Source organism: Eumetopias jubatus, unplaced genomic scaffold (genome assembly GCF_037043125.1).
Source record: "Eumetopias jubatus isolate StellerSeaLion01/CBP00866 unplaced genomic scaffold, mEumJub1_p1.0 scaffold_13, whole genome shotgun sequence".
Lineage (NCBI taxonomy): Eukaryota > Metazoa > Chordata > Mammalia > Carnivora > Otariidae > Eumetopias > Eumetopias jubatus.
This window is the reverse complement of record NW_028274819.1, coordinates 44,151,278-44,178,918: the sequence shown is the minus strand read 5'-3', so window position 1 is coordinate 44,178,918 and position 27,641 is coordinate 44,151,278. Positions and strand designations below refer to the sequence as shown.

The 27,641-nt window shown below is 39.8% G+C and overlaps 1 protein-coding gene across 3 annotated transcripts in view; it reads right to left on the bottom strand.

The window, feature by feature from the left end:
- RRAS2 (RAS related 2) overlaps positions 1-27,641 on the bottom strand; it is a 72,809-nt gene that overhangs the window by 14,923 nt on the left and 30,245 nt on the right. For 2 of the 3 annotated variants that reach the window (XM_028116901.2, XM_028116902.2), the window contains exon 2: positions 471-558. In XM_028116901.2, coding sequence (XP_027972702.1) covers positions 471-558 — 88 coding nt within the window. Of the gene's footprint in view, positions 1-470; positions 559-17,714; positions 17,789-27,641 lie in introns of those variants that run through there. The other variant, XM_028116903.2, reaches the window with a different exon arrangement.

Genomic DNA, 27,641 nt, shown 5'->3' with positions numbered 1-27,641 from the left:
TCTCTGTGAATGAAAGAATCATTAAAAGAACAGGGCTGTCTTTTGTGGAGACACGGAACGTGTGACCAAGCACAAAACCCTATTTGCTAACGCCTCTGTGCTAAAAATTCTAAGCAAGTTAACAAATATTCAATCTTTTCTATATTTACTTCACCCATTTTAACATTTGCAAGAAAGCAGAAAGAGCTAAAACTTCATGTTTTTTCCCAACTGTCCCCAAAAATACAACTTCAACAAGTTACACTGACATGATTAGTTTCACCAGCACAAGATCAACACAATTCTTGTTTTATATTACATTTACTGAGGAATATTTAAATGCTGATTCATCAATCAAACTAATGAAAGAGGTGGGCTTATGTTCAAGATCATCTAAAATTTCAATTGTAGTATGCAACTAGCAAAACACCCAAGCTTACTTTCTAAAAAAAAAAGATATGCGAACTATCAAATAAAGGAAGACTACTTACTATCTAGCCGGGCTGCTCGGTCATCTATCACACACTGCTTTGTGTAGGAATCCTCAATGGTTGGATCATAATCCGTTACAAAATAGGACTGTAAGAAAAATAATCTTATTTTTAAATTTATGTTTACTTGCCAAGTACCAATGTAACTTTAATCAAATCCCACTTATCCAGAATTAATAACAATATTTTCATTGTATTATGGTTTAAACTACTATGTTGGTTTCCCACTGAATGAAATCTATTCAGAGCAGCTTCCAAGTAGAGAACAGGTACTAAACAGCTCTGAATTTTCCTATCTGATATATGCAAGAAGACTGCAAAAGACCTACTACAGTTTTTTCATAATTATATACAATAATGTTTTCACAATTATATATACCCAAGATAATATATATCTAGATCTCATGTTCTTCAAAAACTAGAAAAACAGTCAGTTATAAATCCAGGTCTATTTGCAACTCAGTGGTAAGCATCAGTCCTGAGAACAAAGCAGTGTGAAACAAAGGGAGACAACAAATAGGGGCCTGGAAGTTTCCATGCCTCATCTTCATTTCTCCCCTTCTTTCCTCACACCTTGTCTTTTTCCCATTCAGCTGCCTTGTGTATCATCATAAGGAAATAGGATTTCAGAATTTGTTTTTTTATTTGCAGGGATCTCAAACTTATTCTTTCACTGATATTTTTGTTTTTTTCATCTCAACTTCTGTTTCTGTCTTCTTCTGTTAGCAAAGCCTCCCAACTGTTATCTTCTGTAATCATCACGAGAAGCAAGGACAGTTAAGGTAGCAGAGTAAGAAGGGAAGAATCTCAGTGAGCCAGTTAAAAATGTCTATTATTACACTTCACAATTTCTTTAAAGTTTTTAAAAAGAAAACAATGGCAAAACTAAGAATCTGAGAGAGAATTTATTTCCCGCTTCTGACAGAAGGGCACTAACTAGGACACTGACATCATCCTTCTTTTGTTCTGAGCATCTCCTTTGCTCTCCCCTCTTGACTGACTTCCTCAAAGCCTACTTTCCCACTGGCTCATTACCAAATCTGAGGGAATGACTTAGAGAAAGGCAGCTTGATGCTGGGAACCAGAGCCAAAGGGGTTCAGCCATTCTTCAGGCAAGGGTTCTTGGCAGCTGGACCTGCTGGTTCCAGGGACACTGCATTCTCAAGTGACACCCCCACCACCACCACCTCCGCCGGCATGTGATGTACGCAAACACCATAGGCTACTCAGAAGTAGGAGCTCTGAACGAAACAGTAAAGAAACCCCTGGTTGGGGAATTGAGGGTAGGACACTGATCTGCTTGCTACTATGACTTGATATATTTTATTTTTGAAGGACACTTTCCACATTTTATTTATATTTTAGGATTAGCTTTAATCACAGAATTCAGTATCCATAATTCTATTTCCCTTTGGATGGTTTCACTTAAATGCATGATTTTTCAAAGTCTATAAAAGAAACATTTACCAACAGGAGTAGCTTTGAGTAGAAAACCATCTCCATCACCACCCCATCCCCATTTAAAAATAAACAGATACCAAAACAATCCTGAACTTGCTTTTTGGCACCCACATTTCTTCAAAAAGTGATACAACTGGCAACAGTATCTTTGTACACACTATTCTAAACAACTTAAAACTGCAGTCTTTCCCCCAAGCAAGTTGGAGAGGCATACTGTTTATATCTTTTTAAGGTTAGTTTCCTGAAACATGTTTCTGTGCAGCAATGGGATACTTCCTGCCATGCTTTCATCTTGTAAAACCTGAAATTCATTGAGTACTCCCAGTTTACACCTAAATGTGCTAAAGTGTACTGCACTGTCCCTCCCACTTCAGCTGAAAAAATAATGGACAAATATTAAATATATTTTAGTCATGCATGGTAACAAATTCGTTTGATGTGACTTTTTTTTTACACTATGAGAAAGAATTAAGCCATTAACATATGTAGAAGATTACTGGGTTTAAGCAACTATGAGGGCCATTAAAATAATTTTTCCTTTTAGTGACTATGGAAGTTTCACATTTTTTTTGGGCCTCTTAGCTCTTCAAACATAATTTTTTTCTTTTTTAAGAGAGCAGGAGAGAGAGGAGGAGGTAGAGAATCTCAAGCAGGCTCCACACCCAGCGCGGAGCCAGATGCGGGGCTTGATCTCACGACCCTGAGATGGTGACCTGAGCTGAAATCAAGAGCTGGACTCCTATTTTTTTTTTTTTTTTAAGATTTATTTATTTGACAGAGAGAGAGCAAGCACAAGTAGGGGGAGCAGGCAGAGGGAGAAACAGGCTCCCCGCTAGCAGGGAGCCTGGTGTAGGGCTCAATCCCAGGACCCTGGGATCATGACCCGAGGCGAAGGCAGACGCTTAACAACTGAGCCACCCAGGTGCCCCAACATAATCTTAGTAAGAATTTTGCCACTTTGCTACCTAACACTGGCACACACGTATTCCACTGACATTTTTAAGACAAGCTAATTGCTGGAATTTCTGGTATTTAGGTCCATATTTCATCTTCACTGTGTCTTGTTTTCAAATTGTGACTATAGAGACCATAATTTTGTTTCTATATGTTGACTTTAGGGAGGCAGAAAGCATCTTCCTCCCTCATAGAAACCCATCCAAATAACAATGCTCCAGGGCCTAAATGACATGGAATCCAACACCCTCTTCTCTCTCATAATGCTTGTAAGCCACAGGTGAGAATGTGCCTAAAAAGAGCATTCTTCATGTGCAGGTAACAAATAGAATCATCACCTCCCCCCACAAAGACATAACATTTCTGTTGCTTTAACCTAGGTACCAGATATTTAGGGCAGCAGATCACCAACAAGAAGCGAGGGACAGTCCTAGATTTGATACTAATTCTGCTACTTTCTAAGTATAGAACCTGAGGCAAGTTACTTTACCTCTCTAACCTTTAGCATCTCATCTGTAAAACAGGACAGTAAGGGGGCGCCTGGGTGGCTCAGGGTTAAGCGGCTGCCTTCGGCTCAGGTCATGATCCCAGAGTCCTGGGATCCAGCCCCGTGTCAGGCTCCCTGCTCAGCAGAGAACCTGCTTCTTCCTCTCCCTCTGCTTGCCACTCTACCTACTTGTGCTCTCTCTCTAATAAATAAAAATCTTAAAAAAAAAAAAAAACAAGACAGTAACAAACCCTCGTGGAGCAGATAAATTCAAGTAGTACCTATAAAGTGCCAAGACTTGCTGATGATTGATAAACGTTAACCACGCTGCAGTATTTTTGTCACACAATTAGATGGTAAGAGTGTTTTTATTCAAGTATAAAGACTTGTTAATCCTGGGAACAGCTGTAATAATTCCAATCCTGGTTATACCACAGACCAACCATGGCACTTGGCATCCAAAATGTTGTGAGTCAAGATAAAATCTCCTCATGTGAAGTTTTAGAGAGTTTTTTCTGGAATCTGAGCAGTAATTACAGATCTACACATAGGTAGAAACTCATCAAGCTGTACACACGATGTGTGCACTTTTTTGTATGCACACAAATTAGACCTCTATGAGATACATAAATTTAATGATTCCCTGCTGTTTACAGGATTCAGTACCTTCTTTACATAGCATGCAAAGCCTTCTAGTTTGATCTGTACTGTTCATCATAAGCAGCGTTATTTTTTACTACTTGAAATCCTCAGCCAATTGCTCTTGCTCTCCTGGTTTCATTGGTTTGTTTGACAGTTATTTATGGAGCATCACGGGGACAAGGCCCAACTTTCACGGAGCCTCACTGCTTTTTACACAACATCCAGTGCTGTGACTGGGGGTGAGGGGAATGGGGAGTGTGAAATATACAGGCATGAAATGCCAATACCATGCTAGTTCAGAAGGCAACAAAATTTAAGTGGCTTAAAGAGTGTAGTCATGTATAGGAACTATGTGTACATTCACTTATAAACATAGCCCAGCAATTTGCCAGAAAAGAAAACAGTCTCTGTCCTGAGGCTGAAAGAAGTTGCCAACCACAGTCCAGAAAGGATATTCTATAGCAGAAAGCAAGGGGGAAAAAAAATGAGCACAGTATTGCATAGCAGGAGACAGTAGAGAACACAATGAAAGGGGTAGGTGGGGCAGGGAGAAAGTAACGTGCTTTCTTGGTATCACAGGAAAGGATGCATGGAGAAGGACCCTAGCCAGAAAGAAAGGGAATGCCTACTTTCAAAGGGCAGGATGCCTTCCAGGTAGTACAAAGGGCAAATGGACATAAGTCTCCTTAAGGTTGTTAAGATTTATGGAGAAAAGTTTAGGATTAGGGAAGCTATCCCATTTAGACAGGGAGTCGATTTCCCCTTGATAAAATCTGGTCTGGGTAAGGTTGTCAGAAGCCCTTAATAATGCAAGAGCATTATGCTGTAATGGCAGGAACAGTATCCCTGATTATATGCCACTAGATTGCACAACAGGAATTATGCTTGGCCTAAGAGAACTGCCAGCTCACTATCTACCCATTCAAAGAAGCTGCCTTAAGAAAGAAAAGAAGGGGGAAGGGGAGGAGAGAGAATGAGCTGAGGCCACTTCTGCATTTAGGGGGCAGGAGTGAGAGCCCACTTTCTCCTGACCCCCAGCTACTGGTGAAAGTGTAGTTCCGGAGCACTGCCACAGAGTGGTGCCTGGTCTACACAATGGGATGGGTAATTTACTGGAGATGTGTGAAACTCTGTAAATCCAGCACTCTGGTTAAGTTTACTACCCTTGCTAGATCTAAGGTGCCACTGCGGAGCTGTAAACAAATGAAAGGGCATTTCTAAGCATAGTGCCAATCTCAGGAAGAGTCTCAGGAGTCCTCTAAAAACATGGGGTACAGGAAGGAAAAGGAGACTTTCTTTTCTTGACATCCTGTTCAGCTCACCCTTCTTCCCCCACACTACACAAAGAATCCACATCATGAAACATTCCAGATACAGAATTCTGTGGTTCTCTGCCCCTCCATTTCACGTCAATATTTTCCCATTCTTAATTCTAACCACAAAACCTATGTTTTTTAAATCATGATAAAATAAACTAAAACATAAGGTTTCCTAAGGGCTCATTTTCTATTAATACATGCACTTATAAAGGCTTTGCTGGGGGCAATACAATGAGAAGAAAACGTATGGGCTCCAGAGTTTGAGAAACCTGAAATTCAAACCCAGATGCCATTTCCACTTCCTAACCTTTGAGTCCTTGGGTAAATTGATCAACAGCTCTAAAGCCCATTTTCTCAAAAGAAAGGGTAAAGAACAGGGATAATTTAAGGAGGCCCTGTCCCAGTGCCCACTTTAGATGTGGCTCTGGAGGATCATGGGAAAAAAGATACCTTCCAGAAAGAGGTTGGGGGTGGGGGGGGGGGAGCTGACCAGAGGGATTGAGGAGCTGCAGTCGCCAGTGAGTGCTGTGTATACCCCATTCTCTTCCTGGCTAGGAGCATCTGCAGAGGTTATGCAGCCTTATCCCACCACTGTATCCTAGTGGGGGGCCGCCAGGGAGGCAGCAGAGTGGAGTGGAAAGAGCCTGAGATGTAAGTCAGACAATACAGCTCTCTACTTTTACTACTTGTGGGAAATGAGAGCACCTCATTTAGCCTGTCTGAACCTCAGTTTCACTGTCTGATAAGATGGAAATAATACTAGGGCACCTGGGTGGAGCAGTCAGTTGGGCCTCCGACTCCTGATTTCGGCTCAGGTCATGACCTCAGGGTCATGAGATCGAGCCCTGTATCAGGCTCTGCACTCAGCATGGAGTCCGATTGAGACTCTCTCTCCCTCTGCCCCTCCCCACCCCACTGTCTCTCTAAAATAAATTTTAAAATATATTTCAAAGATTCTCTCCCTCTCCCTCAGCCCCACCCCCCTTCTCTCTCTCAAAAAAAAAAAAAAAGATGGAAATAATACTAAGCTTGCAGGATTGTTGTGAAAAGTAAAAATAATGTATGTGGAGTACAAAGTACAACCTATGACACACAGTAGGCTCTTACAAGTCATAGCTACTGAAGCACAATCTGTATCTTACTTCCTTTTGCAAACCTACAACACTCCAACCAGAAAGCAATCTCAGTATGCCTGGATTCCTCTTACCTTAAGACAATAGGTCTAGATTTTCCCAAATATTCTATGTTATGATTTGGAAAATCTGTACACCAAACTTTATGTATACCTTTCTAATTGGTACTTACAATTTCCTTTTACATTTGCTTATCTTTTCATATATGCGTATATGTGAATGTATAAATGATGCACTGAGCTAAACCTAACAGGGTATAGCATAAAACTTTCCTTCAACGCCCTTCTGTGGACAAGTTTTTCCTTGCTCCTGAATGAAATCTAACGCAAGTCTCCTAATTTTTTCCAATCATTCTTTGATTATAAATAGTTGTTCAATCACGGTCAGCCCCAAAACGTTATGATTTCGATAATTAAGATGTCTAGTACAGTGTGTTAGTCAATACTCATCTAAACTAAAAGGCTTTTTTTCCCCTTCTGAGCTAGAGCTGAAAAGTCTGCAATTGGGCTGGGGCGGGGGTGGTGGGGCGGGGCGTGACACCAGTCATTGTCTGTCTTTCCCCATCTGTTTCTGCATCTCTTCAACTTCTAACAAGGCTGTCTCTGGTTCCTTCTGGGTTGGAGCTGAAGGAGTGGGGAGAAGTAAGGGGCACTGAAAAGGCCACACCAACGAAATCTGATGTCCATGCTGACTTTCTATGGGTCTCCTGGAAGAGTCCCTACATGGGACCCTCCATGTGCAATTCCCAGAACTTGAATGAGAACTGACCATTTACACCTCTAACCCTCAATCCTTAGGGTTTCCACGGGCACCTCCTCCTGGTTCATATCATCTTCTAGGTGGTCACACACAGTGTCCCTCTTTAGAAGGTTTTAACCTGATTCCATCCAGAAGCTCAAAGAAACACTACTGCCCTCTGAAATGCAGATTACTAACTATACAGCCCTGTTCCTTTCTGCTCTGCTAGGGACCCACAGATTCACATACTATTCCTTATGCTCTGCCAAACACCAAGGGATACATGTCAAGTTCTCAGAATGATTCTACTAGAGCCTCCCCTATTATTTGGCTTCAATGAGAGGGACTTAAGAGAAGCATCCTCCTCTCCAGAGGCTGTGTGTGGAGGTGGGAAAAGACACAGAACACACCACATACTAACAGTTCTCTCCAAAAACATCCTTGTTTTAGAACCCTTAATTCTCCACACTTTTACTTCCTGGAGGTAAGATATGTGCAAAACCAATTTAAGGCCACCCTCTATGCAAGTCCTTGAAATATGAGGGTAACTTTACTCTCAGCCTCTGGGCTTCAAGAGAAACTAAAACATGTTATAGAGTTCCAGTTAAAGCCTATTTCCAACTAGATCTCATGTAACCACGGCGTAGCTTATGCTTCTTAGAACTTCTCTGGAGTTAAGTAAGGTACTCTGTACATAGTTAGAACCTCAAAATACTGGCCATTAGGAAACCCAACAGTTCAGAAGATTGTACTGAGAGGTCAGAAATTGACTTCCCAGAGCACAATAAGGACCTGGTTAGTGATCCATCAGCAGCCTCTATCTGCTAACACAAGAGCAGTGCAAATTCCTCTGGTAACACTAGAGAAGGCTGTAGCAACTTCAGGCAGCTGGGGCCAGCTTCAGGCTCTTCCTGGTGTCACTGTTTAACAGCAGCTGTCAAGTCACAGAGAACCTTTGTTCCCTGCAACACCCTCCCTTATTGTCAAATGTTTCCAATATGCCTGATACTCCTTCAGGCAAGAACACAGTTTTTCCTGACTGCATTAGTATTTCATTTAATCTAACAAGTATAATTACGGAGATCCCCATAACGGATCCTCCAGAATAAAAGGCTACCCTAAACACCCTAAGTCACGTAATCCTTTTAGTCTCTTTTTAACAAAACTTCCCCCCCTCCCCCGCCCTTCAGTCAATGTTGCTAATTGTCTCAGACTGTCCAAAGCCACTGTGTGCCTTTCATGTGACTTCTGTGTGATCTCAGGGATGATATTCACACCTCATGTGAATATCAATGGGCCTGGTATGCAACAAGAAAAAGTACAGTACAAAGTCAACTTATAAACTGGTTCTATTTCAAAAAGTTTGTTTCTAAGTCAGTCAGTGCTCATTTCCCCAGGTAAAAACTATTCTCATCTGCGTTTAGGTCCATAAGGCCAGACCACAAAAGCTACCACTGAAATATGGTCCTGAGCCACATTAACCCTGTGTTCTATTCTAACCTCTGTAGCAGAGGCATTTGGCCCAAGAAGAGACGGAAAGGGAATTTCCCTTCCTTTCCCAGTATAGAGAGCCAGGCCGAAGCTACACCTAGAAGGAGGGAAAGCATGTCTTTGGGACACCCCCCAGACACCCCAGCCACATCACCCTTTCCTAACGTTCCACTACCTCATTCTTATCCTAGCATTCGCTTCCCTCCGAGAACATCCTAGGTACAAAACCTCGTACCTCTCTGCCCACTGTTCCTTCCACTTTCCACTCTCAAATTAAAACTAACAATCCCCTCAGGAGACCTAGAGCTCACCCAGAGGCACTAGGCGGAAAATTATCAGTCCAAACTAGAGCACACTGCAGTAGGAGCTCACCCCAACCCTTCAAGTGATGCTTGCTCTTTTAAAAAGCAAAATTCTAAACCAAAATGAATCTTAAGTAACATTTTTGGCAAAGGTCAAAAAGAAAAAGAAAAGCTTCAGACTCCGTGAAAGGAGAATTAGTCAGGGGGGTAAACCACCATTTCATGACATCAGCTCCCCAAAGGGAGTGTCAGCTTACCCTTCAAAGCTTTTATCCTTCCAAATCCAAGGCTTCAAAAGGAAAGAAGGGAAGAGAATGGCTTTCCTCTTTCCTCTTTCACTTCCCTCCACCAACCCTATCACAACTTGTAAACTAACCTACTGGGTGGACAGAAATGTTTAGCTGACAGTCCGAGTGCAGAGATTTTGATAAAAGGAAAGGAGGGGGCCCTGCCATGGCTACAGCCACTATTCACATACACAGACCATTAGTAGGTACGACAAGCTTAACTCAGGTACTGCCTACACAACTACATACTCATCCTTCAGAGGTGCCGTAGTATTTAGAAACCAGTAAACAACGGTAAGCCAGTAGCGCCTATCATGCAGCATAATGAAGTTTATTTTCCTTGTTTGAGCTTAATATTCATTTGCTCTCATCCTCCAGGAGCTGCAATCCTATTTTGAAAGATAATGTACAAAGCCTAAATGAAGTTTTAAGGATAAGATTTAATTTTTTTAAAGCACAATGACAACTGGCACAGACAGAAGTAATCAACAGAGGGCCATATAAGCCTGTGAATGATACGTGGACATTAATAAATAGCTCATACTATCCCCATGGGAAATGTGAGTAAATCCCAGGACATTCTCTTTAACACACCAAGTTTTTATTGTCTTTCCGTTCTTGCCTTGACTGAACCTTGTCTCCTAGGGAATTTCCAGATCCACCCCATCCTTCCTTACATTACGTTAGCCTTCCTTACCTCCACCTTATGTAGACCACAGCTGCCTAAACAACGTTACACTGGCCTCTGTGCGACATTTCAGATGAAGAAGGCAGTCTTTGACCTCTGGGGCACGTAACTGTCCAGGCCTCACCGGGTCCCATCATTGTATCCTTCCTCTCCATATCGGGGTCCTCCCCATGATGGGAGTCCCCACCACAAAGACCTCGGGGCCAATACGGACTTTAGGCAGGAAGCATTTTCAACCATTTTAAGATCCACATTCAGAGTCTCAGCATCGTTAGCTCTTACTCATCTGACCTTGGCAGGACAGTAACAATGCTGGTAACTGCTACTGTTTTATTCCCAACCCAGACATCACCATCTCTCCTCCTTCTTCTCAAACTTTCCCAATCAACATGTATTTCAGCTCTTACAATTGGCTGCTTCTACTCTTAACTCTTTTCTTATGCAGATAATCTTCTAGGTAAGTAATCCAGGCCATTCCTAGAAGTAGGCCCTCTTTTTTTTAAGAGCAATACTGGAATATAACCAGAAAATCCACCCATTTAAAGGACACTGTTCAGTTTTTAATAATTCACAAGGTTGTGCAACGGTCATCACGATCTAATTCCAGAACATTTTCACCAACCCCAAAAGGAATCCCACACCCTTCGGCAGGCATCTCCCCTTCCCCCCATCCTCTCCCACCCCTAGGACCACTAAACCACCAATCTACTTCATGTGTCTATCGACATGCCTGCTCAGGATATTTCATGTAAGTCCAATCATATAATACGTGGTCTTTTTGTGTCTGTCTTCTTTTACTTATTAGCATATGTTTTCAACATCTGTCCATGTCATAGCACACATATTTCATTTCTCTGCTATTATACGCCATCATATGGATATGTCATACTATATTTACCCATCCATCAGGTAATGGACATTGGAGTTGTTTTTACATTTTGGCTATTATAAATGATGCTGCCATGAACATTCATGTGCAATCTTTTCGGTGAACCTATGTTTTCACTTTTCTTGGGTCCATTTCTAGTACAGGAATTGCTGGATCATACCGTTAACTTGAAGAACTGCCAAACTCTTTTCCGAAGTGGCTGTGCCATTTTACATTCCCATCAACAGTGTTTGAGGGTTCTAACTTCTCAGTATCTTCACCGATACTTGTTGCAGAACATGTGTCTTTTTGATTCTAGTCATCCTAGCGGGTGTACAGTAATATCTCCTTACAGTTTTTTTTTTAAGAATCTTTTTTATAATCTCTACACCCAATGTGGGGCTCAAATTTACAACCCTGAGATCAAGAACCACATGCTCTATCAACTGAGCCAGGTGCCCCTCCTTGCAGTTCTGACTGGTATTTCCATAACGGGATGTTGAATATCTTTCCACATACTTATTGGCCATATATGGACCTTCTTTGGAGAAATGTCTATTCAAATCTTTGCCCTCTTTTAAATTGGTTATTTTGTTATTGTTCAGTGTAAGAGTTCTTTATATATTCTGGATACAGGGACACCTGGGTGGCTCAGCTGGTTAAGCATTTGCCTTTGGCTCAGGTCATGATCCCAAGGTCTGGAATCAAGTCCCACACTGGGAATCCATGCTCAGTGGGAAGCCTGCTTCTCCCTCTGCCTGCAGCTCCCCCTGCTTGTGCTCTCGCTCTCTCTGACAAGTAAGTAAATAAAATCTTTAAACATATATATATATTCTGGATACAAATCCCTTATCAGATGTATCATTTGCAAAATTTTTTCCCATAGCCCCATTATTTTGAAGTCTTCCTGCTATAATTAGCACACAGTTCCTTAATCTCAACCCTGAGCCAAAGTCCTGTTACCCACCAACAATCTGCCACAATTCCAACTTCCATATACCCAGATTTGTGGGTAACGTCTGCCCTTGTGCTCCATCAACCAACTGCACTATCCTTTTGCTGTGTGGTGGTTCTGCTGTGCTGACTGTTGCCTGGAACAGAACTTCCATTGCTATACCCACTCCCCTAAGACCCAACCAGCACCCCCACCGCTGAACTTCCCTCATCACACTGAACTCGCTCTGCCTATACCATGCCCTAGCACAGTTCACTTGTGCCAGTTTGTGGCATCACCCCACTTCATCAAATCTAATAAGATGCCATTAATTTTAAGACCAACATTATCTTATGTGCCAAAAAAGGAAGAAGAAAAAAAACACCAAAACAACTACTGCATGTCTTTGATTATGAGCCTCTCAATGTCAAAGATCCCAGAATGTAGAGGAAAAAATGTGTCTTAGAATTAATGAAATACGGTAGTTCTAGACAACAATTCTGTAAGGCTGGTATTGTTCGGATGAGATCATTGAGGCTCGGTGCTTACATGACCTGCCAAAAGTCCCAGAGTCAGTAGACTGGTAGAACGGGGATCCAAATTCAGGTCTGACTCCAAAGCAATACTGCTTCCATTACACTTTCTTTAATCTGTCATATTAACATCCAAGCATACAACAACATGCAGCAGTTTAAAAAAATAAATCCCATCACTCTTAAAGTAACTTATTTTTAAAATTATAAACTGCTATTGCCATATAGAAAAAGCAATTAAAAGCTGTTTCATTCAAAATGAAAACATTTCTACATTAAGAATAAAGGTCTGAGGATGGCAATATAAAAAACATATACTCTTTGATCTAGCAATTTCACTTCTAGAAATGTATCCTACCAATACATCTGTACATATATGAAATGACATGTGCAAGGTGATTCATTATTGAATTTTTTTTAATCTAAAAGACTGGAAACAACTTAAATGTCCTTCAGTAAATGACTGCTTAAATTATGAAGCACTCATTCAATATGAATGCTGCCATTAAAGAAAAGAATGACTCCATGTACTAATAATGTAGAGGAATCTGCAAGATATGTGGTTAAATAAGCGCAGCTTACCTATTTGCTTTATTGTGCATAAAGTATCTCTGGAAGGATATACAAGAAAGATACACAAGATATCATAACCTATGGGAAGACCCCAACCTGGAAGCTGGGAGACAGGAGTGGGAGGGAAAATTTTTTGTTGGTTTTGAAATCTGAAACATGTGACTGAAAAAGGGAATCAAGGGGAAAGACCCAGATGGATTAAACACAAACTCTAGTAATAAAAGCAGAGCACAGGAGTGTGAGGAAGACTAGGATTCTAGTCCCAGCTCTACAACAACCAGACGAGTATTCCTGGAGGAGTCAACCTCTTTCTTGGCTCTTAGGGTAAATGAGGAATTTGCTCTGTCTGATCTTTTAAAAGACTCCAGCTCTCTAATTTTATTAGGACGTATTTAGATCCTACACTGTGTCCAACAGAATTTATAGGTGCTATCAAAAATTCCTTTGTTTTATGTGTGTGGTATAATAGAAAGGATATCAGAGTTTAAGTCAGGAAGGTTTGCTTCCAGCCCTAGCTCCCCCTACTTTCTAGCTATAGAATTTGCAGCAAATCACATCACTACTTAAGTACTATTACCTGGGAAGCTGAGGTTATAGCTACTTTCACAACTTTGTTACAAGGAGTCAAATAAGACAACCAAAAATCTTCTGAGGTTTTTACATCACTATGTGAAATGTAAATTACTGATATATACAGAATCCCCCTTTAGGTATTATAAACTAAGTATAAGAAAGAACACGGATTTTGGAATCTGTCAGGCCTGGATATCCCACTTAACTAACTGATATATGATCTTGGGAAGGTTATCTAATCTCTTAAATAAATCTTAAACCTCAATTTCCTCACCTATCATATGGTCACAGTGACTCTCATTTGAAAGGGCTACTGTGGAGATTAAATGACACTTAGAAAAAAAAAAAAGATTAAATGACACTGTCAAGTACCCAGTACATGGCTTAGTCCAAAGCAGGCATTTAAAATTTGGTTTTCTTGGGGTGCCTGTGTGGCTCAGTCGGTTAAGCGTCTGACTTTGGCTCAGGTCATGATCCCAGGGTCCTGGGATCGAGCCCCGTATCAGGCTCCCTGCTCAGCGAGGAGCCTGCTTCTCCCTCTCCCTCTGCTGCTCCCACTGTTTGTGCTCTCTCACTCTCTCTCTCAAATAAGTAAAATCTTTTTTAATCAATCAATCAATAAATATAAATAAATAAGAATTGGTTTCTTCCTTTCCAAACTTAGAAACAAAAGGCTACCCCATAAAGCAGGTAGCTGACCAACTTGCTTCTGGCTGTAACTTTTGCACCCCAGGGCCTGGCTAGTTACTTCCCTTTTCATTTCCTTTCCCTTCTATCCACTGCCACCTACGAATATCCTAAACCCTGTCTTCATTTCTCATCTCTTCTAGAACAGAGAATGAATGGTCTGTTGGAGCAAAACTGGAAGTAAAGGGGGCTGGTGATTTTCACAGCCCATGTTCTACTAAACTTTTAAAACTTCCACATGAGGGGCGCCTGGGTGTCTCAGTCAGTTGGGCGTCTGCCTTCAGCTCAGGTCATGATCTCAGGGTCCTGGGATTGGGCCCCGCGTCGGGACTCCCTGCTCAGCAGGAAGCCTGCTTCTCCCTCTCCCTGCCACTCCCCCTGCTTGTGCACACTCTCTCTGTCAAATAGATAAATAAAATCTTTAAAAAAAAAAAAAAACTCCGTATGAATCTTCCTTAGGCTCATTCACTAACCCACTCAATCTACAAATATTAACCAAGCACCTACGATGAGTCAGGAGCAGAGAATGGAATCACTGCTCTCATGGGGCTAGCAGTTTTGTGCAGGGTTGACCATCAACATATAAATAAGCAAAATACATATAGGAAAGGTCATGTGAATTCCAAAGGAAAATAAAGGGGACTGACAGCAGCAGGAACTAGCAAGGAGAATGTGATACTGCAAAAGAGAGCCAGAGAGGGCTTTGCTGGCAGTGTGACATTTCAGGATGAAATCCTAGATCAATGGAAGGAGTCAGCCATGCTGCTATGTGGGGGAAGATCACCGCAGGCAGAGAGAACATTATGGTAAAGGTAGTAAGGTAAGAGTGTGGGTAACATGTCTGAGGAATAGCAAGGAGGCCGGTGCAGCTACAACAGAACGAATGACAGGGAAAATAGTACCTGAGTTCAGAAAGTTAACAGAGGCAGTCAAAGCCTTGTAGGCCATGGTTAAGGACTTGGATTTTATTCTAAATGAAATGAAAAGCATTGCAGAGTTTGATTCTCTGACCTTATTCTACACTGGCTGTTGCCTTCCTTTCCCAGTCTTGCTATGCAATGGACAGAAGTCTTCTTTCTGATACTTCCTTTCACAGGGATTAGCCAAGAACCACCCCCCCCAAGAGGCAATCAAAGCAGTGTGTAGGTACACTTTGCTTACGATCCCCTTTAAGATGTTGTAGCAAAAGATTTCTATTGATTCAAGGAGGAAAAAAAAAGTAAAAGCACTTTAACCATGTTTAGGAAAATGTAGGTCAATTATACTTGAAAGTTATCAGTAATACAGAGGCGCCTGGGTGGCTCAGTCGTTAAGCATCTGCCTTCGGCTCAGGTCATGGTCCCAGGGTCCTGGGATCGAGCCCCGCATTGGGCTCCCTGCTCGGCGGGAAGCCTGCTTCTCCCTCTCCCACTCCCCCCTGCTTGTGTTCCCTCTCTCGCTGTCAAATAAATGGATAAAATCTTTAAAAAAAAAAAAGTTATCAGTAATACGTTTCTAAATGCGCTTAATCGTTTTATAGAAACATAGATACAAATGAAGAATATTAACATTGTAATATGGATTTTAAGAGTACCCTTGGTATATTAAGTTCATTCATTCAACAAATATGTGTTGAATATTTACTACTTAGTGCTGGGGTACAGTCCCGAGTGAGAATAAAACTGATGTGCTCCTGGCACTTGTGGAGCTTACATCTTAGTAGTGGAGACAATACATAAGCAAGCAGAATAAAGATGACAATTTATTTTTTGAGAGAGAGAGAGAGAGAGAGAGAGGGCGGGGGGGGGGCAGAGAGAGAGAGAGAATCCCAAGCAGACTCGATCTCACAATCCTGAGATCATGACCTGAAATCAAGAGTCGGATGCTCAACCGACTGAGCCACCCAGGAGCCCCAAGATGACAATTTTTGAAATAAGTACTACAAAACAAACAGACTCATGTGGATACAGAATGGATGGAAGAAGGGGCTTGTTTTTAAAACTTACATTACCAAATACTGTAGCCATGGGTCTACAGCACAACTGAACTTGAAAAAGAAAAAAAAGCTTTATTAAACCTCTTATCCTAATAATAAAAACTAAATTTCTCATGGCTTTCATCTCAAAGTGGGAGAGAAGGAGAATGCTCTGACTAGAGGTTCTCTCCAAACCACATGCCAGAAGATGGGCCAGCACTTTTCAGAAAGTGGCTCTGTCTATTCACACCAAGGACTACCCTTCTTACTTCTGATTATTTAACCTCATTTATCCACCCAGCAATTCTTGGTTTCTATGAAATCCCTCCGTGTGGTACACAAATTCAAATCAGACTAGATCACTGGATAAATTTAAACTCCTTTAAGTGGAGACAAACATGGTTCATATCAAAAGGAAGCATAAAAACATTCATCTTACAAAAATACCCAAATATGTAGATTTTAAAAGTCAAGAGCTAAATGGCATGTGTTCGTAGAATTTAAGACTTTGCTCACACCATTTAAAGTCCCAAATTACAGCTTTTCTACATGCGCACAGCTTAATTTCACAGTACAAAAATGCCACATCAATTGCAAACCACACGAAGAGAAAATAAACATGTAACTAAATTTTGAATCACATTTGTATGTACATAGGTCAGATACTACTCTTCCCTCCAGTAGAAGTACTTATACAGTGCTCATTAGCAAATTCAAGAAAAGGTTTTACTCACTGTAGTGGGTTGAATTATAGCACCCAAAAAGATGCCTAACTCCTAACACCCTGGTAGCTGTGAATGTGACCTTATTTGGAATAGGGTCTTTGCAGATACAATTAAGTTAAGGATCTCCATTGTATCTTCATAGGAAAAGAGTGGAAGATTTGAGACACACAGACAAGACCCAGAGTGCATGTGTCCACAAGCCAAGGAACGTCAAGGGCTGCCAACAATCATGAGAAGCTGGGAGAAAGGCATGGAAGGCGGGTGATTCTCCCTCAGAACCTCCAGAAGAAACCAACTCTGTCAACAACCTGACTTCAAGGTTCTGGTCCCCAGAACTGTGAGAGAATACATTTCTGTTGTTTAAAGCTACAACATTTGTGGTAGTTTGTTATAGCAGACCTAGAAATCTAATACATTCACCTATAAGATTTGAACTCCCCCTTCTTGCAAATAATTTTTGTATGTAGTTTATAAGCCCAAGAAAAATGGAGGACAAAACAGATTTTTTTTTCTATTCACAAACTATTAGAACTCAAAAACTGAGCTGCCTTCACAGTACCAGCATTACAATTTATTACAGAGATACACATAGACGCATGAAGTAACAGTTTTCGAGTTTTCGTTTTCTGAACTAGATTTAGTCAGTCAAAAAAAACACAAAAAGTGAAAGAAGGTAAATGGATTTAAATGGCTCTAAGTTTCTAAAGTTTGGGGAAAGTAGTCAAAAAGAAATATAATTATCAAAATTATAAAAAATATAATATATATAATCACATATAATAATAAAGTCTCAAGACTATAACAAATCAATTGTATTATTTCTAGTTTAGTTTTTTAATTATAAAATATGTCCCCACTGTAGAAAATGTGGGAAATCGTAAAATTTTATACTCACCTTTAGAATCAAATTCAGTCCTCACAATTTCTCACCTTAATTGCTCAAATAAGGCCCATCATTACAGGCCTTTGTTTACAATCAAGTTTATATGGCAGTTACACAACTATGAAATTGAGAGTCTACAATGGAAATTCTGATCTAATTTTAACATAAGCCTTATAATTGAAACACACAAATGGGAACTACAAGGAGAGGCTATTGTCATGGGGGTTTCCGACAAGGTGCTTTCCCTTGATCATTTTGGGTCCTAAACTGTTCTGGTCTCTAATCATAATTTACATATCAAGCAAGCCCTCAGTTTTATAAATAATATTTTTAAGAGAGAAAAAGCAACAGATGAAGATCAAAATACTAACAAATTTTATTCAAGAGTTTCTGAGTAAATCTCCCACATTTTGCTTTCATTTTCTCAAAAATAAGTATCAAATAGATGGTACAAAAAGTAGGTAAAGAGGAACATCTAACAGCTGCCGCACAACAAGTGAAGATTAAAACACTGAGAATGAAAATTTTTGCCAAAAACAAATCTCTGAAATGCAGGTTAAACAGTGATGTTTTTGTTGAAAACAAAAATTTCACTAACTCCAGGTACATTTTTAAACTGTTCTGCCATTTAGATATGTTTACTAAAAATTACAGAGCATCCCCACTCCTTCCGTGTGGGCTGCACACAATGACTTCCTTCCAAAGTATACAGTATGGAACATGGCAGGAAAGAAGGGTGGGAGCTTTATAGTAGAGAAACCACACACACTACCTCAGCCAGGTGACCATGGTCAACATCAACAGTAGGAATCGTGTTGACAATGTATAGCCTTGATGTGATGTGACCTGATAAGCATGGCACTTTACCTCTGCGTCTTCCTCCCAAAAACCCGTAACTCCAATCTAGTCATGAGAAAAGCATCAGACAAATTCCAATAGAGGGGCATTCTACAAAATACTTCATAAATTCTCCTCAAAATGGTCAAGGTCACCAAAAACAAAGGAAGTCAGCAAAGAGGAGCCTAAGGAAACATGACAACTAAATGTAATGTGGTATCCGGATGGAATAACAGAACAGAAAACAGGTATTAGGTAAAAGCTATGGAAACCTGAACAAAGTATGAACGAACTTCAGTTAATAATCAAGTATCAATATTGGTTCATTAATTATAACAAATGTACCATACAATAGCAGAGGTTAATAACAGGGAAACTCGATGCTGGGTATATGGAAACTGTTTTTTGGGATTTGTTTAAAGATTTTTTAATTTATTTTTGAGAGAATCCATGAGGGCGAGCACAAGCAGGGGGGAGGCAGAGGGAGAGGGAGAAGCAGACTCCCCACTGAGCAGGGGGCCCGATGCAGGGTTCACGGGGCTCGATCCCAACACCCTGGGATCATGACCTGAGCCGAAAACAGACACTTAATGGACTGAGCCACCCAGGCGCCCCATGGAACTTTATCTTCTCAATTTTTCCATAAATCTACAACTTTTCTTAAAGACTATTTTAAAAATGAACATGGCAGTTATGTCCAGAAAAATACTAATTAAGGTCCCAGATAAGACTTTTCTAATCACCCACATGTAAAAGCTTAACTTATGGAAAACAACTAGCACCACTTACTAAGCAGTTTCTTCTAGCACTAAGATTCCATCTGGATTTTTGCAAGGCTGATAATTCAAGTACTTGGCAGCAAGATAAAGGGCGTCTAGACCAACTCTACCTTTCAAGCAAACATCTGATTTATTGTTATGAGGGTGTGAAAACCCAAAGTCTCTTAATCACAGAGCTATTTATAAATAAGACAATTTTAAACCAATAAAAATAACAAAAAATAGTACTTGAGAAGATGCTTCTAAAGCAGAAGCTTTGTGCAGGAAGTCTGGCCTTTCTTCCATCACCATGGACTAAAATAAACATCATGTCCCTAAACACACTGATTCCCCATTTCCTCATTTACATAATGAAAAGTGACTAGAGCACAGTGCAATATCCAAAGGATGCTCACAAAATAATAGCATATCACAAATAAGAACCTAACATTCTTACTCTTTCAGTTCACTGGCATGTGCTAAAAGCAACTAATTCTGGTAAAGTGTACGTATCACTTTGTCACTGAGGTATGCATCAGTATGAACAAGAGAACCACAAGAGAATGACCGAATGGGTACAAAAGAGGGGAAATTGAAGTCACATTTAACTAGTTATCAGCAATGACCAGGCCCTCCTCTTAAATGCCTCCTCCTGCAAAAGTGTCCTGAAGAAACTCTCATTTCAATTAACACTCACTGAGATGATCCTAAAAAAACTGCTACACTGCAGTTCAGCAAAAGTGGGGTTCTAAATGCAAATCGCACATCAGAGAGAACACAAGTGAATGAGTAATAGTCCTTGCCCTCAAGGCGTCCTACTCATTGTCGAACAGGAGGCAAGACAAGAAACAAATACCATCTTTTGTTGACTCTAGGATGCCATCAACTGGAAGATGCATCCTAATTACAAAGATACTAAAATAAGAATTTGTGAAATGTCTCAGAATGGATAAGACAGCACAGTTTCTGAGTGACAAATGCTACGGTGAGTTTAGCATCAAGTACGTGGAAGCAGAGATGTGGAGGTACTGCAATCTGACATCGCTAACTTCCACAGGTGTGGGGATGCAGGGTGCAGGTGTCGGCACTGCTCGTGTGGCCCGTAATCCTCTAAGTCAATGCGAAAATACAATTCAAAATGTATACATCTTGCCAAGAACAAATTTATTTATGAAATGCAAGACAGACCGGTTAAAGGTGCAGAATATCTTTATTAATAAAAAGTTTTAAAGGCAACATGAATAAATTCATTTTGACATTTCACTAAATTATTTGGAAAACAAAATTCACAGGTAATTTCTTTACTTAGAAATGTAGTCGTTTTATCAGCAAGAAAGTTACAGATGAGAGAACTTACCAGTTCTTCCCCTTAACCTTCCTCTACAAACAAAGGAGAGCAGAGCTTTTAAGCATACGAAGAGAGCAATCATAAACTACATTTCTGAAAGAGAAGCAGGCCAATTTCAGAGATAGCAGGAAGAACAAAACAAATCATTTTCATGTTTTTCCCTTCAGTTAGGACTGACATTCTACTTTAGGACAGGAAAACCCTGTCTTTGCAAACTCCTTAAGGCCGTGCACATAAACCCTAGAGAAATATTTGTTGAATGAATGAATCACTATCCTAATAAATCCTATTTTGGACGTGCACTTCTTTTAACACTAGAGTGCCCAGAGATGAGATGGCATCTGTTCAGCTAGGTGCCCTTATAAGAGAAGCAAAACCCTTATTTCTCAGCAGGACTCGTGTACCTAGTGGAGGGCGGTGGGGAGGGGGTGCCCCTTACCCAGTCTCCCAGGCCAAGCTTCCCTGCTGTGGTCACTGCAAAAGAGCCCGACTCAGTCAGGCCATGGAACAGCTAAGACAAAAGAATATTTCCTGAGGAAGGCAGCCAGTGTATGGTAAAGATAACCCAAACACAGATACCTTATAGATTCTTTAGTCCCCACTTTTGAAGCCATTTAAAAGTAACTATAAATCAGACTTGCAGAAAATTAAGTTTTACACTCCGAACTCCTTCAGGGACACGTACATCAGGTACAAATTGAGTCACATGTGTTTGACTTGGCAAAGAATACCTGTACAGAATTTATATTTACCATGGGCCAGGCACTAAGTACTTTCATACATTAGTTCACTGAAACCTCACAAGAAGTCCATGAAGTAGGTTAAGTACTCTTATTCGTCTCCATCTTACAGGTGAGGAAAAGGAGACAGAAGAGGTTAAGTAACTTGCTCAAAGCCACAGGCAATAAGTGGTGGAGACTGATTCCAAGCAGTCTGGCTCAATTCTGTGCCCAAAACCACTACATTACACTGAGAGCTGCCTTCATAAAACAAAATAAATGTATCGCCTCTATTTTCTCCACATTTATGGAGTTAAATGTCCAGACCTCAAATTGTCCCCATACATCTCAATCAATCCTGACACTGGTAATAAGCTGGCCAGTAGGCAAAGAAGCATGTCCTAGGTATGTGAGTACGATGGGCATTGCAATAAACACACATACAAAACTATCCAGACTCCTTTCTGCCTTCTAAGAGCACAGATAACTGCAAGTTTACCATACATAATGATTTCTCCTTCCCTTTTAAACTGTTATCTCTCACACCCAATACTGAATTGATAAAAGGTCATGATGATACCCAAGACTTACGGTAGAGAGATACAAATACCAGTTTTATCTTTCCAAATACAAAATGATTATGTAATGAAAACAATAGGAACTTGCAGGATAAAGAGAATCCAACATAACAAGATGAAGGGAGTTAGTTCCATTCAACCAACACTGAGTCTAAGATCTCTTACCTTAAGGCACTCACAATAAGGAAGCTGTCAGCCCAAAGGAGGAAAAGAAAGAGCTTACTAGAGAAATGATAATAAGATTATTAAAATACTGAACAACTCAACTGTAACGTTACATATTTACAACAAACTAATCACTGTACAAATGTTTAGAGAACAAGGAATGATGGGGGCAGGGGAGTCACAGTGTAGAAAGAATATAGATGAGCTAAGTAAAAGTCTTCCTGCATAATTCGTTTATTTAGTTGTAGCACTGTCTACTCACTCCATCCCACAAAAAAGCCACATTCATTTGAGGTCATTTTACCTCTTGCTATTTCCTCTGCAGTGAGTCTGCAAAGTTGTAAGGCATAGTGGTGATTCTACTCATTGAACAGAAAGCAATTGAGTGAAACATACAAGCAACCAAACCTCTGGCACCCTGTAAAACCACAAGAGAGCAAGATCTTTTTTTCCCATGTTCTAACACATTTTGTAAAGTCGTTTTCTTAAGCAGCAATATACCTAGAATGACTGCATGCTTGTCTGGAGTCACATGCTCTCTACCCAAAGTCGGGTCAATGGACACTAAGACTGGAAATTAAGTCAAAAATTGTAAATGGACTTAATTAAGCAACTCTGACTTACTCATTAATTTCAATCTATAAACAAAAGCAAAGGAAAATTTCTCCTGTAGAAACTCATTAACACTTAGACTTAGTTTCCAAAGTTAAACTTCAGGCTGGCCCAGAGATTTGCATTAATCAATTTTTTGTTGCTTTCAGAAAAACTCATGTAAAAACATTAGCTAAGAATAGCTGAAGATAAAAAGCGGAAACAAGGAATTTTTCTGAAAGGCACTAAATTATCCTGTTTATATAAAATAGCATGGATTGGTAAAAGTAAAAATACTAAATAATTTAAATTTTATTTCAAAATTTATTTTTCAAGACCCTATAAGCAGTTATGAAAAGAAATAGGATATAAAATACAGGAAAACAGTGAAAATACAAGTTAATCTTCACAGTATCTTAAGCTACATAACGACAAAAGAGAAACTGATTGTAAAGAATTAAATGGGGCACCTGGGTGGCTCAGTCGTTAGCGGCTGCCTTCGGCTCAGGTCATGATCCCAGGGTCCTGGGATCGAGCCCAACATCGGGCTCCCTGCTCAGCGGGAAACCTGCTTCTCCCTCTCCCACTCCCCCTGCTTGTGTTCCCTCTCTCGCTGTGTCTCTCTCTGTCAAATAAATAAATAAAATCTTTAAAAAAAAAAAAAAACTAAATGCAGGTCAATACTTTTAAATCTCTGGAGAATGTCCATACTGTCTCTCTCCCCTTCTACTAGTATGACTAAATGACTAACTGGGAGCAAATTTTATATTTTCTCAATACACTTCCCTTCATGGAAAGGTGGTGGAATGGGGTAGGGAACTCTACAAGGATGGCACCTAAGTCCCTTATTCTTCATATTTACATTCTGAAGAATGATCAGAAAGTGCCAAAATCTCTGAAGTCCCCTCACGGGGCAGGGGTGGAACCTAATTCTGTTTATTTCTGCCATGTCTTGCGTTCTGTTAGTGCACATTTGCTTGATCACTCAGGCATAAGGGGGAGGGGGGTGCTGTCAACTTGCTAAGACCACGTTAGCCCACCTATGCCCCTATCAGCCTGGTTGTAGGGGTCCTTCTTAATGAACAAAATCTCAGATTTAGCTCCTTTCCCATCCACCCACCCCCAACTTGTTTCTGGCCCAAAGTATATTCTCTAACTGAAATTCTGACTCATTCCTGACGTTCTGCCTTTCCTGTGTTTTCTTATCAGTAAGTCCTCCCTACTGTTATTTAAGTTCACCTGTGTTTGGGGACAACATAATTATAATGCCTGAACAGTCCTAGGACCGATATAAGAGAAAAAATTAGAAAACAAAAGAACCTTGCTACACATATACAATCAGGTCCAGAAGTGGTAAGAGCCAGTTCTGCCAAGCTTTCAGGGAGCAGGTAATTCCAGTATTACACAGATCTTTCAGAGGAACAGGAAAGGAGGAAACGCTTCCCAACTCATGAGGCCAGTATAACCTAGATATCAAAATCAGACAAGGCAAGGACATTAGGGAAAATGAAAATGACAGGCCAACTTCACTAAAATATAGATGCAAAAAACCCAAAAGCCCATAAGTAAAACATTAGCAAGCAGAACCCAAGAGTACATAAACAAGAATATACATTATGACCAATATATTCCAAGAACCTAGGAATACAAGGATACATAGACTTTTCTTGAAAAGTTACAAGTATAATTCACCATATGAGCAGATTAAAGGAAAAATAACATGATCATAAGAGATACAGGAAAAGCATGAGAAAATGTCACATCTATCTTAAAAATTCATAGCAAGTGGGACTAGAAGGGAACTAAAAACCTGCAGAAACAATTTTTTTAACAGTGAAACTCTAAAATCAAGAACAAAAAAGAATGTCCACCATTACCATATTTATTCAACATTAAATTTGGAAGTCTTAACCAATGCAGTAAGTAGAAGAATTGAAAACAAATTATTTGATGATGATACGTTTATCAATACAGAAAATCCTACAGAATATACAAAATAATTACTGGAAACAGAGTCTACAAGGTTTTTGGATAAAAAAATCTAACCCCCAGACCTCTCTCCCAAAAAAGGCCATTTCTGCATACAAGCATTCATAAAATTTAAGTCAAACAGATGGTATCATTTACAGTAGCAACAGCAAATATATGGTAATTAGGAGTAAATCTAATAAAATATATTCTAGACCTTTACGGAAAGAAACTAGAAAGCTTTAAATAAAGACCAAAGACAGGGGGAAATACATATGACTTGAAAAGCATTCTATGTTCATGGACAGAATTGTCAAAAATGTCGTCTCCTTATTATGATACAATTTAAAATAAAAAAGCTGGGGTGCCTGGGTGCCTCAGTTGGCTGAGCATCTCACTTGGTTTCAGCTCAGGTTGTGATCTCAGGGTCGTGGGTTCCAGCCCCACATTGGGCTCTGTGCTCAGCGCTTCATCCTTCCCCCCCTGCTCCTTCCCCCGCTATCTCTAAAATAAATAAAAATAAAATTAAAAAGCTATTGAATTTGTCATGAACAGGAAAAATACCCAAAAAATTCTTTACAAGAGTAAGCTCCATGAGAATTGTTTTGTTCAGTGCTGTTTTGCCAGAACTTATACAGTTCCTAGTACATAGTACTGGCCACAAAGATTCGTTCAATGATATTTTTATTGAATGAACACAGTAGCGAGGCTTAGCCTAGCCATTTATAAAATTAAGATAGAATGGAACTGACACAGGACTAGGCAAAAAGACTAATGGAACAGAATAGATGGCCCCCAAAAATCCACGTATATGAAATCTGACATATAAAGCAAAGCAGATCATAGGGGAAGAAGGATGGACTAGTCAATAAAAGCTGCTGTACTAGTCAACACAACTGCTTATGCAGACAAGAAAAACTAGGTGGAAGGAATTATAAAGGACCTATAAATTTATAAACACAGCATGTATTATCTCTAGAACCTCTCTAGAAAAGATCACAGATTCTTATTTTCTAAATATATTTAGATGCTATCCTAATTGAAAAAATACATAGCGCTTTGCTTGGAATAGTAATGCTTAATGACAGAAGTGCTTACTAAATATTATTCTTAGGTCTGAGCCCTCAAACTCACCTTGTCGTGAAGCCTTGCCTCCACCACTTCCTAGCTTTGTGACCTTGGGAGAGGTTACTTGGTTTCTCTGAGCTTCATTTTACTCATCTACAAATTAGCTTATACTAATACTCGACAACAGAGTAACTGGTGGAGTTGGTTTTTTTTTAATCCTTTTAGTTTTTTATTTTAGAATGCCATTAATTTTGTAGATTAGCTTTTAGAACTGACATAGTTAAGAGCTTGCATCTTCAAATCCAAGAATACAGTGTCATCTTCTATTCCTTTAAGACTTCTATATGAACCACAGGAGCATTTTTAGGTTTTCTGATAGAAATGTTACACATTTTTTTAGTGTATAAAAGAACTTTTTGTTTGCTGTCATACAAGGGGTCTCTGTTTCCACTGTATCTTCTATTTGGTTTGTAAAATGATAATTTTTTTGCATGAAATACTACTGTGCAATATGGAATGGAGTAGGGATTGGAGAAAGAGCAGTAACTGATCCCATTTGAGGGAGGATGAAATTTAGAATTTCATCAGGCTTCTCTCAATCTACTTACTCAAATTTAAGACTTTCTGTCTGGGAATATTACAGAAAAGCATCCAGTGAAACATTAACGTACTAGAACCTCTTCAACTTAATTTGGTTTTCTCTCCTTATTGAATAGCACTAAAAGTGACCTTATTACCCCATGGCATGGAACCCAAAAATAGTAGTGAAAGCTTCAACAGAATATGTGCAAATCTGAAAATCTCAGGGCATATGCCTGATGCTTTATTTATTTCTCACAAAATGAGAAAGAGTAACAGCTTAAATCTATAAGTAACTATTAGCTCATATAGCTTCTAAAATGTTGCTGTTATTCCATAATTTCTAGCATTTTATATACTGAATTTCTGTGCCAGGAAATAGGCAGTCGTTAACTATTTTACATGATGCTTAATTTTTAATTATCAAGTTTCAGTGATTCTGAAATTTGTTTAGTAAGACCTTTGAAAGCTAAACAGTGGTTAAAAAATAAAAATAAAAAATAAATAAAGGGTAAAAGTTCTCCTAAGGCTTTACTCCAGCTTATTTAACAAAACCAGGGTCTCCAATTCAATTTAGGACATAGTTTCCAGTAAGGGCAAAATATCTGTACTCTCCTGTGTTTAGACCACACTGGCTGCCCCCAGAACTGCCCCTTCTATACCTCGTTTGTTTTTTTCCACAGCTGCCCTCCCCTGAACTTCAGATTCCAACCGAGCCCTGAGTTTCAGTTTGAGGCCCTCTGAGCATTCAAGCCCTTGCTTTGTTAGTATGTGACTTCAAACTTCTTATTGTCATGTTGCTCCATAAAAAGTATGCAGTCATTATTGCTCCTGTATGTGGGGCTCTCTCCATCAGTCTTTTCTGTTCCTTCTCTTCACAGTCCTTGGCACAAAAGTGCTCAATGGATGCTCTTGGCCGAGATCCAGCCAGTCCAGTCCTATCCACGTATAGAAACTAAATATTACGCTATTATGGGATCCTGGGCATTTGAAAGAATACTCTAACATGTGCCACCCAGATTTATGTTTAGTGTCTAGCAGTGGAACAATGAAAGCAAACTGCAAATATAAAATTCATTTAAAAAAAAGAAAAGAAAAAGAAAAGGCCATCCTCTCTTGGGGTGTTTGGGGGTGGGAGGGTGGGGGACAAAGAGCAACCAAACAGTACAAATTCATGTCATATCTTAAATAATTTACATGTTTAGCAGAGAAAACAAATACTGTAAATCTATTAAGAGTACGAGTTGGCTTTTTAGTTCAGCTGTGGAAAACTAGGCATTCACTTGGCTAAAGGGAAAAAAACTCAGATGAAGCAGAAATAGAATAAA